Source organism: Mchenga conophoros, linkage group LG1 (assembly GCF_057382185.1).
Source record: "Mchenga conophoros isolate Kocher_MC1m ecotype Shallow Benthic linkage group LG1, M_conophoros_male_GT1.1, whole genome shotgun sequence".
NCBI classification, from domain to species: domain Eukaryota; kingdom Metazoa; phylum Chordata; class Actinopteri; order Cichliformes; family Cichlidae; genus Mchenga; species Mchenga conophoros.
Window position 1 is genome coordinate 40,296,819 of NC_140526.1, and position 19,403 is coordinate 40,316,221.

At 41.7% G+C, this 19,403-nt stretch overlaps 2 protein-coding genes across 10 annotated transcripts in view; one reads left to right on the forward strand and one right to left on the reverse strand.

The window, feature by feature from the left end:
* The window catches only part of LOC146583847 (DIS3-like exonuclease 1), a 29,377-nt gene extending 14,324 nt beyond the window's left edge, over positions 1-15,053 (reverse strand). For 2 of the 4 annotated variants that reach the window (XM_085278336.1, XM_085278330.1), the window contains exons 1-9: positions 14,802-15,053; positions 12,654-12,804; positions 10,969-11,097; positions 9,343-9,478; positions 7,743-7,910; positions 5,993-6,071; positions 5,708-5,881; positions 2,824-2,993; positions 2,129-2,290 (exon numbers count right to left, since the gene is read on the reverse strand). In XM_085278336.1, coding sequence (XP_085134462.1) covers positions 2,129-2,290; positions 2,824-2,993; positions 5,708-5,881; positions 5,993-6,071; positions 7,743-7,910; positions 9,343-9,478; positions 10,969-11,097; positions 12,654-12,804; positions 14,802-14,931 — 1,299 coding nt within the window. In that variant the 5' untranslated portion in view covers positions 14,932-15,053. The remainder of the gene's footprint in view (positions 1-2,128; positions 2,291-2,823; positions 2,994-5,707; positions 5,882-5,992; positions 6,072-7,742; positions 7,911-9,342; positions 9,479-10,968; positions 11,098-12,653; positions 12,805-14,801) is intronic. The other 2 variants (XM_085278354.1, XM_085278345.1) reach the window with 1 other exon arrangement.
* Positions 15,054-17,848: 2,795 nt separating this feature from the next.
* LOC146583848 (multiple epidermal growth factor-like domains protein 11) overlaps positions 17,849-19,403 on the forward strand; it is a 238,881-nt gene continuing 237,326 nt past the window's right edge. For all 6 annotated transcript variants that reach the window (XR_014892832.1, XM_085278281.1, XM_085278287.1 and 3 more), the window contains exon 1: positions 17,849-17,953. The gene's annotated coding sequence lies outside the window, so the exon portion shown is untranslated. The remainder of the gene's footprint in view (positions 17,954-19,403) is intronic.

A 19,403-nucleotide genomic window follows, 5' to 3' on the forward strand; every position in this document is an offset into this window, starting at 1 on the left:
CCCGAAGAGGAGAGTCCTGGCCCCTAGCCCTGCCAGTGTAGCAGACGGATGATGATGCAGCAGCAGCCGTTCTTCTCTGCGTGAGGAGCTTAATGTTGTTCGTGTGTAATTTACGTTGAGTAGGCTAACCACGTTATTACATTAATGCATGTAAGGTGAACTAGCAAACACCGTCGTAGTTACATGCGACTGTCTTCTTGTTTGATAGAGTGATACCATACATGCCCTGTAGCTGCAGAAAAAGCTAACACCGTTATCTTTTTACAAAAAAAACAAACAGCTAAACATGTTTTCCATTATTCACCGGTTCCAAACAAAGTAGGTATGTTGTATCAAAAGAAAAGGCTAACTTGGTTATCATTTTGCAGAAAAAAGAGACTGCTAAAAATAAAAACATAAGAGGTTTTTGGACAAAGTTTGTGTTCTCCATTCTTTAAGCAATTCAATTCAATTCAATTTTATTTATATAGCACCAAATCACAACAAAAGTCGCCTCAAGGCGCTTCATAGATACAGAGAAAAACCCAACAATCATATGACCCCCTATGAGCAGCACTTTGGCGACAGTGGGAAGGAAAAACTCCTGTTTAACAGGAAGAAACCTCCGGCAGAACCAGGCTCAGGGAGGGGCGGGGCCATCTGCTGCGACCGGTTGGGGTGAGAGAAGGAAGCAACGGTTAGAGCACCATTTAAGCACCCGCACAGTTTCAAAAGTACCGGTATCGGATAAAACCTAAACGATACCCATCCCTAAACAGAGTATAGATAAGGAATCTCTCAAATACTTCATAAAATGAGCATGTAGAAAGTGATCTAGCATTCTGAATGTTCACAATGACTCTCAGAGAGAGACCTGCTTCATTTTAAATCAGCCACTCGTGTGCCACGCCCAGAGTGCTGACCATTTGGGATGTGGAAGAAAAAAATCACGCCAAGTCAATGTTCAAAGGCAATGGTCATGGCCAGTAGTGGAACAGAAAAGCTAGTTCTGCCATCAATGGCCTGATGGGCCAGTATGGGATCTATAAAAATGAGAGACAGCTACTCCTCCCTCACCCCACTCAGTATCACTGGTATGAGGTTGAGAAGGGGAAAATGCATACAGGTGCCCTTATCAAGCAGGTGGCCAATGTCCTGAAAGAGCTTAGCCAAGTAAGCTGACAGTAGGGTGACCACATTAAGGGTTATTATGGACCGAGCTGTCAACTTGCAAACCTTTTGGTCATATAAGTCTGTGAAGGTTCTCAGTCATCCAGGTCATCGTAGTCTAAGGAGCTTGGAAAGAAAAGCGTCCAAACTTCTATAAGTTCCTTGAAGACGTTTCACCTGTCAGAAGCTTCTTCAGGTCTAGGAGTAACTGGTGGAAAGAAAGGCTGTTGGCTCTTTTAAAGGGACAGTACCTAACCACTGGTACAGATATGTTGATGACACATGGGTCAAAATCAAAACCCAGGAAGTAGAATCCTTCACTGTTTACATCAACGCTGTGGATAAAAACAAAGTTCACCAGGGAAGACACAAAGGATAACAGTATGCCATTCCTGGACTTTGCCGTGCGCATTAAAGAGAACGGAAACCTCAACATGAAGTTTACTGGAAGCCCACACACACGGACCAGTACCTCCTGTTTGACTCCCATCACCCTCTGGAACACAAACTTTGAGTAATCAGGACCCTACACCACCGGGCAGAACATGTTCCCTCTAAGCCTGAAGGAAAAAAGAGGGAACACACACATGTAAAGGAAGCTCTTAAAATGAGACAAGACTCAGCTGTCAGAAGACATAGTTTGAAAGAGAAGTAAAAGAGGCATCTATGTCCACTGTGAGCGACCATCTTTGAACAGAGGCAGCGGCTTACGACACCAACTGTCTGCCATCTATAATCCAGTTTTGAGATCCCTTCCCAGACGCTTCCACTCACATCCTGGGCCATCTGACCTCAGGAAATCACATGATAGGGTGGGGCTAGGATTCACAGTGGGTTCACCCGAATACTTGGCTGATTGTGATTGCTGATGGGTTCACAACAGCTAAATACGAAAGGTGAAACATACTATATAGGCTTGTAGAATTTGCCTTTTAGAGATGTAAAAACTTGAATTTATCTCTAACGTAGGTGCTCTCACCTGTGCGTCTGAGAAAGGAAGAATATGGATGCAGTTCTCTAGGAGGATGGTCTGGACCTCAGTCTCAAGCTCTCCAGCTCGACCCAAAACCCGTACACTATGGCCGTTGGGATAGAATGACGTGCTTTCCCATGAATCAATGCGCACCACAACTCTGTGGTCCTAGGTGAGGATGAGAAGACAGGGATAGAAATGAGACAGCACTTAGTAAACACTGGTCACACTATGAGACAAAAGCATAATGCTATAGTAACACTAGAGACTGGAGCGCAAACAAGATCGGTGTTGCTATGTGCAATGAATTTGCAATATTGTTGGCTTTGAAATGCTTCTTTGGAAGACGGGGACTAATTCTGCAACTACTCTGAGTCAGTTACTTTTATTTAAAGGGTGCAAAACACCAATCAAATGGTGATAAGATGGTCTGGAGATAGAGTCCTGCTTTTCAAGGCAATCACCTTGAAAGCGTTCATCCAGAGGTTGACAGTGTTGTATTCTCAACCTTTGATCGACCAGTTGGTTGCCGTAACTACTTGTAATTGAACGCTGAATGCAAAATATTCACTGCAATCACTGGAAAAGCAGCGTTTTTTCTTTGTTACAAGGCAGGTGCCGTCCTATTTTTACTCATGTGACTAAGCCATAATGTACATCATGAAAATAAAATCAACCTATAGATGTAAGTCAAGTCAGACCTGCAGAGCTTCAGCCTGTTGAGTACTGATGCGGATTTTAGGAATACGCTGGTCCCAAGGTATGGTCAGTATCCGCTGGGAATTCCTGCTCTGGGACTGAATCCCATCCCTAGTGGGGAAAGTTACCACGTAGTCTCTCCAGTTCCTCTGCAGGATCCCTACAATACGACCTGTGGGGTTAAATGTCAGACATCAGTACAGAGAGACATTTATGGAGTAAGTGAGGATGGACTCGATGATTGCGGTGTAGAATTGCATCATCGTCCGTGTTGGCAGGTTGAATTTCTTCAGCTGCCTCAGGAAGTACATCCTCTGCTGAGCCTTCTTTATGACGGAGGTGACGGAGGCTCCCACTTCAGGTCCTGGGTGATGGTGGTACCCAGGAAGCGGAATGAGTCCACAGAGGTGATGGGGGTGTCAGACAGGATGATGGGGGGGAGTGGGGCTGTGTGCTTCCTGAAGCCCACAATAATCTCCACTGTCTTCTGGGCATTCAGCACCAGGTTGTTGTGGCTGCACCAGGACACCAGACGTTCAACCTCCCTCCTGTAGGCAGACTCATCCCCGTCCGAGATGAGTCCAATAGCGGTGGTGTCATCTGCAAACTTGACAGACTGGTGGGTGGAGGTGCAGCAGTTAGTGTACAGGGAGAAGAGCAGAGGAGAAAGAACACAGCACTGGGGGGGAGCCGGTATATACATATGTACTACATAATTACATATGTGTTCATTCATAGTTTTGATGCCTTCAGTGAGAATCTACTATGTAGAAGTACCAGGCCATGACAGAAAAACCACTAAAAAAAAGGCGTGTCCACACTTTTGACTGGTAGGGGCTTCAGGTGTGCTTAGTGAATACCTCAGGCACCAGAAACCCAAGAAAGAGGAGCAAGAAGAGGAACCATCATGGAAGGACAGGATCCTGCACAGTACCACCAACAGATAAAAGAACTAGCTCACATCCAGAAATCCTACCAGTGGCTGGACTGGACTGAAATAGAGCACAGAGGCACTAATAATGGCAGCACATGAAGCCATAAGTACAAGATCCATAGAGGCTGGGGTCTACCAGACCAGTCAGTCAAGACCCCAGATACAAGCGTAAAGATGCCCCTGAGACAATCCAGCACATAACAACAGGGTGCAAGATGCTAGCAGACATACATGGAACGCCATAACCAAGTGGCCGGCATAGTATAAAGGGAATATCTGTGCCGAGTATGGCCTGGAAGTCCCGAGGTCAAAACGGGAGACGCCCCTTAGTGTGATGGAGAATGACCGAGCTAAGATGCTTCGGGGCTTCCAGATACAGACGGACAAAATGGTGATGGCTAATCGGACATAGTGGTGGTGAACAAGCAGAGGAAGACGGCTGTAGTGACAGATTTAGCAATCATCAGGAACATCAGGACGAAGGAACATGAGAAGCTAGAGTACCAAGGGCTCAGAGAAGAGCTTGAGAAGATGTGGAGGTGACGGTAACAGTGGTCCCCGTGGTAACCTGAGCACTCGGTGCGGTGACTCCCAAGCTAGGCGAGTGGTTCCAGCAGATCCTGGGAACAGCAGAGATGCTGCGCAGGACCCTCAAGCTCCCAGGCCTCTGGTAGAGGACCTGAGCTTGAAGGATTGACCGCCCGCAGGGGGGGGAAGTTTTTTGTCCTTAGGACCTCGTGTGTAAAAATAATAACAATAAGAAGGGTTAACAATGGTCAATTGCCTCCAGTTAGATTAAAATGTATTTTATGTGTTGCATATTTTTTATGTAAAAACACAGGGTGTTCCCATTAGCCAAATTAAAAGTGTGACAAGCTAAAACAGTATTTTTGCACCTGAACTATCCCTCCCTGTTCTAGGTCTGCCACAGCTGAAAAGATTATTGATTATTTGTGCGAGTCCACGTGTATAGTTGCAGGAGTGTTCCTCGCCTTTTGAATACTGGGCCCTGAGTTGTGTGCTTAATTAATTAGTGTTTTTCTTTCTTTCTCTCTTTTGTCATTTGCGAGGTTACACTGGCAAACTTACGGGGCCCCGTCTGTCTCTGTTCTGTTGTGTTTGGTAAAGGGAACTGTATGTTAGTGGAAGCTCAGGATGCGTTCCCTGCCATTTGTGTCTCCTAGACTTAAAACTTTCTTTTGTATTGGACGAAAGAAAAGGTGTCAGACGTAAAAAAAATTCTACAGAAGATGAACAATATCTGCCATGTCATTAAAAAGCAGGAAAAACCAGCAAAGACGTGACACAGAACCTGAGAGATGCATTTGGCCCTTGAGTTGTTCGACGAAACTTCATCGTTATTTGAATCTCTGGAAATGTGGCTGTCAAGAAGCTATTCCCTGACGAATGGAACCATGGAGAAGAGGTTCAGTTGTGCCAAATTACACCAGAACTGTAATAAAAATCAGTAGCAACTTTAAAAAAAGTTTAATTGTGAATGCCTGTCCAGAAAATAGCTTCCAAATGTTATTTCACCCAAATATGTTCTTATAATGTTGCTTCATGCAGGTGATATAAACAAGAATGGTGAATGGACTAATTCTTATACAGCTCTTTTCTACTCTCACCCAATCACCCCATTCACACAAGCACTTCCTTCTATGCGTTTAAGTGCTTACTAAGCAACATTCACACTCACTATACTCCAATGGATGCATCGGAGAGCAACTTGGGGTTAGTATCTTTCCCAAAGATACTCGGCTTGCAGACTCGGGGAGCCACGGATCGAACCATTCATGTGGTTCGATCAAGATGCTTCATTGTTTTCATTACTTATTTGTGAGATATCCTGAACATATTTTAGGCAAATCAGACAGAAAATATAATACACAAAATATCATTAAATACAAAAATAAATCAAATGTGAATGAATGGAGTACAAACATTCCCACCTGTTGGCAGAGGTGTACTCTCATTGTCCTCTCCAGTTTTTTCATCCCCATCAGTCAGGGCTGTGTCCCTCCCTCTCCACTCGTTCTTGGGCAACAACTCCACCACAACCTCGTCCCCATGCACCGCTCTGTTTCGATTTTTTCGACCATACACAAGCACATCCCAAGTCAGATCTAAGATGGATAGGGGGGGGGTCAAAGTCGGGAGAAGAGATCAGAAACGTCTAGCAAATATAAGTTTAATGTGTCTGTTCCACCTGTTTTGAAAATGTAAGGCGTTTTCACCTGTGCTCTTGGTTGAGAAGTTCTTCGGCCTGACGAAAGCCTCGTTCTGTGCCCGATGCTTGTTAACATTCAGTGTACCCTAGTAAAAAGGAATGAAACAAGACATTTACTCTTCTGCCACTGAGGTTGTGTTAAACAATCTGGTGAAAAACTCCACTGCCTTCTCTTTGTGACATCTCCATACCTGCTCAGGTACAGTTGGGGAAATAATTATCACTGCTGAATTTGTAGGTTTCCTCAGTTACAAAGAAAGAACAATTATTCATGTTATTTCTTTAATGTTAGTTTCATTTAATGGAGAGCGATAGAATATCAACCAAAAACTGTCTGTGAAGGTTCTCAGTCATCCAGGTCATCGTAGTCAAAGGAGCTTGCAAAGAAAAGCGTCTGGACTTCTTTAAGTTGCTTGAAGACGTTTCACCTCTCATCCGAGAAGCTTCTTCAGTTCTAAGGTCAAATGGTGGAGAGTCCCAGATATAAACCTAGTGGGAGTTTCCCCCCACAGAGGGACAAAAGGACCCCTGATGATCCTCTAATCACCTGAGCCAAGGTGTGAAACTGGGTGTGGGTCCCAATCAGCCAGGGTTTCGGGTGAGTTCATTGTGAAACCTGGCCCCACCTTATCATGCGAATTCCTGAGGTCAGATGGCCCAGGATGTGAGTGGGCGTTAAGGCGTCTGGGAGGGATCTCAAAACTGGATTATAGATGGCAGAGAGTTGGTGTCGTAAGCCCCGCCTCTGTTCAAAGATGGTCGCTCACAGTGGACATAGATGCTTCTTTCACTCCTCTTTCAAACCATCTGTCCTCTCTGTCCAAAATGTGAACATTGGCATCCTCGAAAGAGTGACCTTTGACCTTTAGACGCAGATGTCCATCTGCCTCAGGAAACTCTTTCTCCCCATCGTCACCCTCTGACTACTCCACTTGATACCAAGAAAAGTCTTACCACTGGCAACAAAGGTCTCTACCCCAAATACTAAGCCATGTTTTGCTTGGGGACTCACTGAAAGTAACTTGCCAATCCCTTTATGACTTTTTAAAATAATAATAATAATAATAATGATGTGTTTTTTCTGTCTCTCTCCTTTAAAATTAAACTGCAAGAAAACTTAGAGACAGTTCATATCTTCTTCATTCAATAACAGTCCTGCTCTTCATCTCATTTTCTTTATTCGTCAGCCCCTCAAATACTCCTACCTCCTCAGCACACTCCCTACACTCATCAGTGTATTTCGTTAGTATAGATTAGTATATGTATTAAAGGTACCTGCAGTTTCTCTGAAAAATGAACAGGCTTAAAGCTACTAAAATATTTAAACGTTGTTCCTGCAGTTGTTTTAAACTCGTGTTTTAAAGAGAGATTCGGTACACTTAAAACAGGAGTTAGAGAATTGTGGATCAATATGTTTGTCATTGCACAAGATGATCAGATCTTTAGCATGAATGCTCACCTCTGTTTTCTACACACACACATCACTGATCACATCACATGCTCACAGAGACACATTCACATACACACACATCACATGTTCACTCTTGCAGAGACACGTTCACATGTGCGTGTCTTATCTGTCGCATCATTAATGTTGATGTTTGTGTGACCACTGAAGTTAATAAAAGGGCTTTGAGGGAAGGCTGGAGTTGGGCTAAGATCAGATGAAGAGCTTCTCCCCTTGCAGCAAGTAAAAGAAAGCGCTGAGTCAGCGGGGTTTGAGCGTTAGACACAACAACAGGTTGGTACATTTTTACCTGAATGTAACGTTCAGACTTTATACCAGCCTCCAGGACTTCAGCGGGAAGATGTTCGGGAAACTCTTTCTCCCCATCGTCGCCCTCTGTCTCTTGTTGTGCCTGAGAAATGGAGCTAAACAGTTCATGGGCTGCCTGCAGATCTGACCAGAAGCTTTGCAAATAATCCTGGCAAAGGAAAAACACACAGGTCAAGAAATAAATTACTTCAGTTGGCCTTCTTAGTTCCAGTAACATCCCTTCAAGGGCCTAAGTTTTGGATCCTCTTCCACTTAACCTTATCAGGTTCGAGAAAGAGAAATAGAGTAAAATCTTTCAAATTCACCTCAAATCAACAGCCAGATGCTTAAACCTTTTGATACAGTTAGACGTCCTCAGTATTAGTATTACAATAATAGTTAAATAGATATAAGAACTGGTTTCAGAATAAATAAAGCGAGTTTTTGGAATGGGCTTCCCAAAGCAACAACCTCAACCCTGTTGTTAATTGTTGGACCGTGCTTAAACGCCACGACCGTTTTAGGAAACCAACCAATTTAAATGAATTCTACCAATTCTGGTTGAAAATCTCTGTTTTCAGTGACCGAAAACGCCGTTTACGTGTGGACGAAAGGCGCAAACACATAGAAAAATCTGCGTTTTCAAAAATACCCGGGTACGTATGTTTGGATAAAAATATACAAATCTGGCAGCAATGTATCAAAAATGTATCACAATAGAAAGCGATGTAATATTAATTTCACGGCTACTAGCATGTACTGCTCTTTTTCCTTTAAATAAACATCAGACTTGATATCAGTCCTTATTGAGCAATGAGTTTACTCTCTGACCGACTCGTGTTTGCGGCGTTCCAAACACGTTGCCAAGAGGGAAGATGCAGAGTACCTGTGAAGCCAAACATATAATATCAATACCCATAACATGGCTAAAGGCTGTTTCTAACCTCTCTTCTTTACTTTAACTGTCATTTATTGACCATTTTAAATGTCGATACCAGTGTATCGACAAATAGGTAAAAAGTGTAACTGTTTTTTTCTGACAGAGCTCGGATCAATCAGTGCAATTACAAACAAGGCTGTGACCTTCACCTTTAGCGAAATTCTCATTTACATACTAGTTTAATAGTTTTCTGACTCATTGTCACTGTGTTTTATACAACCACAGCATGCTTGCTAGGCTGACATGAATTGAAAAACAAAGTGCAGCTCTCCGTATGTAAACAGACTAAATGCCACATATATTTACATTTTGTCACTTAACCAAGAAATCATGTGTAATGACCGAAAGTTTGACAACAACCACCAATTTCACTTCTAAGTGAGACTGTTCTAATACTGCTGCCAAAAATGTAAGTGTTTCAAAAACCCATGCCTGCTACATGCTACAATAGTCCCACTGAAGATTAGTGAAATAATACAGACCAACCAACTGTTCCATCATATAGGCTCCAACACAACGACTTTAACACAAAGAGCTGACTTTCAGTTTTAGGTGTTCAAACCACGTGTTTCTCTAAATGCATGATGATAAATCCCTGTAAGGTGGCTACATATAAGAAGCCGATATAGAGTAGATGGTATTATAAAGGTATTTCATATACCTGGACGGAGATGACGTACACTCCAGACGTCAGGCTGCTGAACTGAGCTACGGCCTCAGGATCCTCAGTGATCATCACTATATTCATCATTCCTGCCAGGTGGTTGTAGTACCACACTGCAGCTGAGTACACACACCTACACACACACACACATTAAATGAACTCACAAGTTTAGCATAAGATGCATGAAAGCAAATTGCCCGCTAAAGCAATAATCTTTAACATATCCCACTAAGTTTTTGCTGTTTTGTAGGTGGAAGTTATGATTTCACACTACTTGTAATTCAAATGGTGCTTCCACAGAAAGAATATAAAAAATAAATAATTGAGTGCCTTATCTATATAATAAACACATTTCATGAGAACACACTGCACTTCTAGCTTCATTTTTTGGCACAACATAAAAGTTTGTCAGATCGTGATTAACATTACAACCAAGTCTCTATTATTAAAAACACTCATTAAATCCTTTTGGTGCTTTTCTCTATTAAACTGGTATAAATATTAATCACTTTTAAGCTGCCATTCACAAGTCCTCCTGACTTCTTTGTTCCTGCACTTGTTTTCTACCTGAAGTGGAGGAAAAACATTTTTGAAAATGTTAAAATGACCCCTTTACCCATTGAACCCCTATTGGGACAAAACACTATGAATGCTCGATTGACATCTTAGCCAGTACGTGTGCTCTAAGTGCCATATGCATCTGCACCGCTGGCCTGTTGCACAATTTGAAAGAAAGTTCAAATGTAATGTTTACATTTTTAAATCTCCCAGATGAATTTTGCACACGTGTGAACTATACATTTATGTCACTTTCACAAAATATTTTTTAAACCCAGAGACTTAACATTTTTAGAAACACAATTTCCTTTCAAGAGTTGCTGAGCAGAAGTAGTCAGCAGGTGCAGTCAAAGACATTTTGTGTGATTGGATGATTATCAGGATGTCCTAAAAGCATCATTTGAAAAACCTTCAGTTAATCCAGTCCAAGAACAAAAGAACATATTTCTCCCATACTGGCTTCCCTGTTAAATCCAGAATTTAATTTAAAATCTTCTTACACAGAAAAGTCTTGAATAATCAAACCCCTTTTACACACCCACTTTACTCTCAGGCTGCGGGCTTATTTGTGGGGTTTACAAAAGTAGAATGGGAGGCAGAGCATCAGCCTTCATGCCCTTTTTTGTAGAACCAGCTTCCTATTTGCACACGGGAGACTGACGCCCTCTCACTATTAAGATTAGGATTAAAACTTTCCTTTTTGATTTATAGTTAGGGCTGGATTGAGTGACCCTGAATCCTCCCTTAGTTACGCTGCAATAGGCAAGATTGGGGACTTCCCATGGTGCAAGTATTTCATCTTTACTGAAGAACTGAATATGTTTTATTAGCATAATCTCCATTATAATTAATGAGATTTACAAATTTCACCTAGTGAAACATGTAACGTCACACTTTGACCCAGAAAAACAAAATGAAGTCAAAGAAGTATAAGTAGAAGAAAAAACATGACAAAGAGGAAAAAATGAGAAAGGAAAAGACTCTATAGACTCTATTTCTATGCTACATGTGCTGCAGCAACTTGACTGTACACTTCAGTGAGTGTGGTAAATAATGAGCACTGACCTGGTCTGCCATTTTTCCTGGCTCTCGCCCTTCTCTCGTGGACAGTAAGAGTACTTCTGAAATTCATTGGCAAACAGCACGCAGTCGTGTCGAGGGTCTTTGACAAGGGTTTGCAGCCGCTTGTAATATCTGCACAAACGCACATTACAAAAACAAGTACATTCAATAAAATCATAAATTACACTCAAGAAAGCCTCTCATTAGTTTGGGAGAATGGTGGGGATGTTAGGAGAACGTTAACCCTGAAGCACGAGGGAGAAAAAATAGACCAACGTATGTTGACTTTTCCTAACATAATTTATGTTCCTTTGTTCATTTTGGCTCATTTTTTAAATTCACTCTTGTTTGTAAAAATCAAAATAAAACAAAGACTTGTCTGTCAGATAATATGCATTAGACCTAAACATAAGATCCTGATCTGAAATTATTGAAAGAGGATGACACCTGGCTTTGTTATCCTTTGAGTTTCACAATAAAAGCCCAGTTGGTGAACTAAAGCAGCAGATTGCTTTTTTCTGAAACATGTTGACTATGTGTGAACACTATACTGCACTAACTTTAACGTGGCACATTTCAGAGTACATGTAGTAGCTGTTTCACACTAAAAATGAACACTTGTACTGATCAAACAGATGAAATAAGAAATAAAGGCCTACAAATGCCCCGATCACTAGTTGAGTTAATATAGATGATGTATAGAAAATTCAGCGATTCTGCAAAGGTGAAACTGCAAAGAGAGTCCACGATGAAGCTTTTTTCTCTTTGCTGTGTACGTTAAAGTCAATGGAAAACAGTAAGTAGTGATTCAGTATGACAACTCTGTATGTTTCACCAGATGTCCACCTAACACTATCAAAGTGAAGCCTCATCACATTAATGATGCAACACTCTAAAATGGCTGTGTGAGCACAAATCAGGAATAAACTGGACTGAAACCCGAGTTCACGTGGGACTTCTTATTTACAGTGCTCATCAAGTTTGTCCAAAGCGCTCCTGCATGTTTATGCTGGACACATATTTCAAGTCACAACTCTTTCAGCTTTGTCAGCAGAGCTCTGATATAATGAGGCTGACCCCTGGTCAATGTCTACAGACATGTGTAGCTAGGTTAAGCTGGGCACACAGCTAACAGCTTGATTATGAATGCAACTCAACATTTCAAACAGAAAATCAAAAAGAGCATCAGAATGGGGAGGAAAGTCGTTTAAAAGACTTTGAGCACGGCTGGTTACTGGTTGCAGATGAGCTACTCTGAGCATTTCAGGAAGCAGGTGCCGTGTTTGGGGATAGTTAACAACGCAGACAAGTTGCATTCATTTTAATGACATCACCACTAACTGCATTTTAAGACATGCAGTTAGTGGTGACAGGTTAATTGGAAACACTAAATTGCCCATAGGTGTGAATGCAGAAATGCGAGTGTGAATGGTTGTGTTAGTCCTGTGAGACTGGCTGACACATACCCAGGAGGGATGGATCAGCATTTACTGATTTCAGTGGTCAATGTGTTCTTCAACATTACATGACTGTTCAAAACCTACATGATGAAGAACTGAAATAGTTTCCATGTAACAAAGCCACAAATAACAAAAAAGAACATCAGTACTGGCCTGTTTCCTTCCCAGTAAACTCCCCCCCCCCCCAAAAAAAAAAAACAAAAACAAAAAAACCCCAAACAATTGTACCTGCGATTCTTGCTCTGTAGAGCCTGGCAAGCAGTCTGGGTGAAGATGATGCCCTGCAGCTCTCTGAACTCCAAGATCTCCAGGTAGTCGACCACGACAGCAACATCAGGCACCACATAGTGGGTCAAATCTCCGGGCAGCAGCTTTCCATCTGTTTGGGAAGATCAATGTTCAGCGATAAAGGCTTCTTTCTACAGCTCTTTATTTGCTTGATTTCCTATTGGAAATTTTATCAACTGTGCTAAAAGACACTTAAAAGCATCCTTCTTTTACATTTGCTTGTTTCCTACTAAACGTTGCACAGATGACAGGAATCGACGTACATCCAGAGAAATGCGTTTAAATATTTTCCAAAATGTCCCATATAAAGAGTTTATTGTGCTTACACATCACTCTCTTTGAAATACTTGTTTTTACTTTATTTGCACACCAGATGTTCATCAGCATATTATATGGCAAAAACTAAATTTATTGTTACTTTGATATATTTCAGTACCAGTTATTGTAATGCAGTCTATCTTGATTATGACCCATCATATTAACAGTGAGCAGCCTCGCAGCAGTTTTCCAGGCTTTCTAAAAGTCTTTCTTTGGACACTTGATGGTTTTTCATTCACAGTTATTATACCAAACATTTTCATTTAGTTTTAATTTGTTAAGCCTAACCTATGAATCATTCATTAAAAAAACACCTAACTCGAGGGATGAACCAGGGTTATATCTAGACATTATAACACAGCAAAAATAAATAAATAAATTGCATCTTTTTCCAATTTCTTTAGCTGAATCTATGAAAAATGCCACAGATAATGCAGTCTGACATTCATAAAATAGTATTTTTCACCAACAGGCTGATATCTGCAGCACTATTAGCCTAAAACTTGATATAAACATAAACCTGGCACGTCTTATACAATGGATTTCTTTTTAGGTCTTCAGATATTTCAATAAATTGTTGCACCTATTTTCTATTTTCCAAGCAAAATGCAAAGACATGAGGTGTTGCTCACAATGTTTTCAGGGCGCTGTATAACCTACAAACACAAGGAAGATCTGTATTAAGATGAAGTCAATATACACAATATACACAGAAAAAAACCTTTTGAACTCGTATTGATATTTCATAAAAGTGCTGATCATTCTCATCTCAAACACTAAACAGCAGCACAAATGTGCAAGCTTAAGTGATTGTTCTTTACTACAGATGACCCTATCAAGTATTTGGATCACATATCAGTGCAGTCCAGACTCAAAAAGCAAATCCAGTTCTACACTGTTCTGCGTTTACATCCCTACTGTCAGCAGCAGATCACCAGCTGATCATAGCATGAAGGAAACCAACAGCTAAAGAGCTGGCAGCCTGCAGGCCTTTTACACCCAAAGCTTTTCTCTGAATGCTTCTAACAAACTGTGGTCAAGTGAGTGGACGTCACTAAAAAGCTCTACAAACCTGTTGGCTTTACTCTCTCACTTGCATGTTCTCATTAAATATATCTGGTTTAACAACTACTACGAACACTTTATTGAACTTACGATAGCACTGTTGGTTGTGTCAACTTGATTAATATTACACCAGTTCACCTGTCTCTTATCAGCCCCACTCCATGCATTACATGCATATGAAGATGTGCACTTACATTAAGACTGAGAGCAGTGAAAGAAGAAACTGTCATAACCATAAAGCACAGATCAATAACGATTCTGAGCTAAAATTAACTAGTGCAAGTACATTTAGGGAAAACAAAAACATGCTTTTTCAGGAAAGGAATCTTTGAGTGCATCCTCTAACGAGTTTCTTCCTCACAGTGAGGAATATCGCATAACATTGTTCTGCCCACACAAGCTACCGATCTGATACCTTTTGGTTTTATATCTTAGACAAAGTCAGACTGGTGCACCCTTGCCTCTTATCTGTGCACAGGTTTGCCATTTAACTGTCATACGAGGTAATTCTAGCTTTGGGTCATACTGTATGCACTTTGCTATTTCACGATTCATGTTACAGTGAAGCAAAATATAATATAATAAAAATGACGTTATTTTCCCCAAACCCCTACCTGCCAGCACTGCGTTAACAGCAACGTTAGATTCTTCTATAGCAGTAAACAAAGAGCAGTTTTTGTGAATGTGACATTTTGCTGATTTTACCATTTACACAGTCGGCCTGACACAGTGAGCTGCAGCAGGGGACCCGCTCTCTCAGATAGTGTTCCCGGACCACTCGGAGCTTCCGCCCCACGCAGCTTTTCAAATGCAGCACTCTCTCCGTTTTAATCATCGTCCACACTCACTAATGAGCCACATACAGCTGCCGGCGCTCGCTAACTTGCTGTTCAGCCAAGACGCGGGAAGACACGGTTGTAAACATTCACGGCAAAGTTCAGCGAAATACGGAAGGAAAGGCACGACCGCTGACGTCATGACGCCCAAGCAGTACCGCGTCTTGCTGCGTTCAAGTGCTGTCGGACGCTCACTCAGGCCAATAATGGGAATTCGTCTTTTTTGATGACCTCGGTACTGACTCGGATCAGCGATATAAGAGCCAACACTTATATCAACTCTCAAGGCTCCCAAGCTGCATTACCCTTTATCCAAATGAAGCAACGTTAAAGCCTTTAATTCATCTTCATGTTGGCAGTTAGAGTCAAATCTAATCTGAGCTGCTCCCGTGTCTGTATGTTTTCATTTGGCAGTTTTACGCCCAGTGCCCTTCCTGACACAACTATACTACAATACTACCATAAAAGTAATTATAGTAAACCTTACGATTTCCACAAATTTAAACAAAACTACATTAATATCAAAGCATCAAGGAATACTACAGATGTGTATAAAGGCTTCATTTATATTGCACAGTTTCAGTGTTTTAGTGCTAAAACAGTAAATGTTACAATTTTGGTGCTACTTTAATCTCTATGTCATTTAAATGTACTACCAAAGTAAAAGAAAAGTTCTTAAAACATATGAGAGAGACAGAATGTGTATTAAAGATGAACATAGCAGCCGTGACATGGTCATGTCACCCACGAGTCTGTAGATTAGAGTTTGAGGGACTTTTTGTTTGTATGGTTTTATTTGTTTGTTTGTTTTTAATTTAACATATGACACATGGTGGATTTCAAATATGAGGACACTGCATGCATGACTGAGACTGTCAGTCACAATTGCCTGTTTTATACTTAATTAATGGAACCATGATATACAAAAGCATCACTGGCTTCACTTTTCACTATAGTGAGGTTCCAAACTGAAAAAGGGAGCTGAGTGTTTTTGGTCTTGCAGTCTTGGCATTTTGATACCAAACTACAAGCCAAGAGTAAATGCATAGACAGTAAAATACCCAGAATGGGTGCAGCAGCCAACGACTGGCCAGAAACACCAGAGGAGCGAAACACCAGCTCTTGGTAGACAGAGCAGTCACCCAAGAGTAAGACCAGACTAACCATTCTGTTTACTGGATTGCCTGGATGACCACAAGAAAGCCTATGACTCAATGCCCCACACATGAATCCTGGAATGCCTAGAACTGTACAAGATCAGCAGGACCCTAGAGCCTTCATTAGGAACTCAATGGGGATGTGGCAAACAACAGTAGAGGCTAACTCCAATAGCAAAGTCACCATCAAATGCTGGATTCACCAAGGAAATGCTCTTTCTCCATGGAGAATGGAGCAGTGGTCATTTCCTCTACATGGATGACACCAAGCTGTATGCCAGGTGTGAACTGCCATAGTCCTGCCGAGTCACCTGAATGGTAATAACAAGATCCAGGATATCAACACCTTTGCCCTGCTGGGATAATAAGCAGGCCAAAGGAGGCGATAGAAGCCACCATGCATGGAGGGTTTCACCCCGAGGCTGTACGCTAAACAAAAGGAAGGCGGCCGGTGATTAGTGAGTGTGAGAACCACGCTCCATATGAGACAACAAACATCCATGAGTACATCAGGAAGATAGTCACAACTCACTGCGTGCTTAGCGAATACCTCAGGCAGCAGAAACACAAGAAAGAAGAGGAGCAAGACAAGGAACCATCATGGAAGGACAGGCCCCTCCCAGAGACCGACGGACAAACCAACCGAACATAGTAGTGGTGGACAAGCAGAGGAAGATGGTTGTAGTGACCGATGTAGCGACATTTTACTGTTGGTAAGATGCTCCTTTTCTCTGAGTTGTTTCAAGTCAAGTCAAGTATTTATTTATTGTCATTGTCAAAGAACAATGAAATTGCGTTTGGGGCTTCCGTGCAACCCGTAAAAAAAAAAACCCCTTAAAACCCAAGTGTAAATATTTAACCCAGTGTGACTTCAGTGCAATGAGACAATCCTTAGCAACAACATGAGAACAAGACAGGTAATGTTCATAGGACATTCAGACAAAGACCTGAGAAACATGACAAAATGCAACAATGCAACCCGTTCAATATTATTGTACTGTGAGATATGATGGTTGTCTATTTAAGAAAGGGGGGGGGGGGGCAGGGGGGGAATCACTGCTAATCACTTCATCCCTTGTCTTCTGCAATGTCTCCACAGGTCAGAGTGGCTGCAGACGCTGGGGGGCAACAGAAGCACCAGACCATGTGTGTTCAAGGTGTAGGCAGTCAGCATGTGTTTTCTGGGATTACTGGGTAATAGAAGTGGGACACTCTCAAGTGGTCTGGCAGAGACTACTGTGTACCAGTAATAGGCCAGGCATTGGCTTTCCACCAGACCCTGGGCCACCAAAACGTGGTTTGACCTGAGGCATTGCAGGAAGCAAAGTGGGTAGAGGTCAGGTATATTTTTTACTTTACTTTTCTTTACTTTTTGGAGTAATGACCCTGACACTGATCACAACAAAGAAGGGAAATACCTTAAACTTCTATTTGTAACGAGGTGTTTTCATGCTGTTTTATTGCTACTTTTGCTAGAAGCACTTGTTATTATCAGCTAATAGTAAATCTTTAGATAACTATAGACGTTATAATACTTTTGACAGGTTTCTTCCTGGAGTGCAGGAAGATGCAGGAGGCTGTTGCAGCTCAAAAGGAATATTTGAAGTTGATCCAATGTGTGTTGTTAAACAGCGGAGGAAGTTGTTGTTAAGCAATGCAAAGTAGCAGGCGAAGTGGGGCATTCCTCTCGCTGCCGCTGCTGCTCTTTGGCTGTGCTGTGAAGAGGAGCTGCAGCAGAGCACCAGCACAGATTCTGCGCTCAAGTTGAGAAGTGCTCCGACACAGATGCTGAGGACTTAACTCGAGTTCATGGACCGGCATCGTTTGAAAAAGTCTGTTTTAAAATGACGCATCCCCGCTAAAGGTAAGCACTAAAAATGATTTTATCATTTTTTTCTACACGCACAGCTATTCGTTTAAGGGGGATATTGAAAAATCACTATTCAGCAGGAAGCAGTTTGTAATGATATTTCCTAATATCAATAATCTCTCTCTCTCTCTCTCTCTCTCTCTCTCTCTCTCTCTCTCTCCATATATATATATATATATATATATATATATATATATATATATATATATATATATATATATATATATATATGTGTGTGTGTGTGTGTGTGTGTGTGTGTGTGTGTGTGTCTGTATGTATGTATATATGTGCTACATGAGCACTTTTGAACCAAATTTTGAACCATATAAGCACAATAAGCTCTTGCTATTTCTTGCGATTTCATGATTTAATAACTGTTGTCTTTCTGGCGATAATATGAGGCTGGCTTCCCCCAAAAGTTAGTTTCATAACTCATTTTTGAGCGGTCCTGCTGTCCCGTCCCTGTACGGTTTGGCCCTGTTTACCGAAAGTCGGCTCTTTGTTAATCTCCCCACTTTTCTGTTCAGTTTACAAGCGCCACGGCTAAACTTCACATCGCCTAACAGAAACACAGTCGACTCTTTTACACGTGGATGTAGTTCACAAATTAAGCAGCTGATTGATCAATTACTGAACCATTGCAGTCAGCTCCTGTTGGTGTTAAAAGGGTGTGACTGTGCACTGAGACGGTCCTCAGCAGTCCGTGTTTCATTAATTGGGCAACAGAATGATTATTGCTGTTGTTGTACATCCACCGAATCCGCCTGAGGAGTGAAAGCACGCAAAGTTTAACGAGCTTGCAGCGCTAGATGGCGATCTTGAGCAAGACACATAAACCTGGAGGTGTTCCACGAGGCTTTGTGTGTGCGGAGGTTGCGTGTCTTTGAACGTTACATCCACTGGTTGAAAGAAATAGAATATTTGCATTCGGTGACGATGTAAAGTTCAAAGTCAGTAGAGAGAGAGATATATCAATTTAGAGCCTCACAAAGAACATGCAAGTTCTTAAGAGAGACGCTTTTCAATTTCTGTTTTGTGTTCTCCTTTCAAGTTGTTAACATTTATTGCGCAGCTGTAGTGCTATGCAATATGTCACGGTTGGCATTTGTCACAAACATGCCCTTGCAATAATAGTAATGCAGCTTTTGACGACTCCCGGGCTCTTACTTTAATTAAATGAGTTTTACTTTTTAAGATGAGGCTGTGTGGGTGGCATCGACAGTTCAAGACCATAAGTCCTCAGAACCATGTGCAGGTCAGGGCTGCACCACTAGCACTGCTTTGGCAAGATGATAAGGTTGTAAGAAATCCAAAATGCATTTATCTGAGAAAAACAAAGTAAACGAGAGCGATGTCAGGTGGCTGCAGTCTCACTTAGGAATAGACCTCAGTGTCAGGAGCTTGTCAGGCTTGTGAGTTGCATCAGTGTTTGACAGAAAGGAGA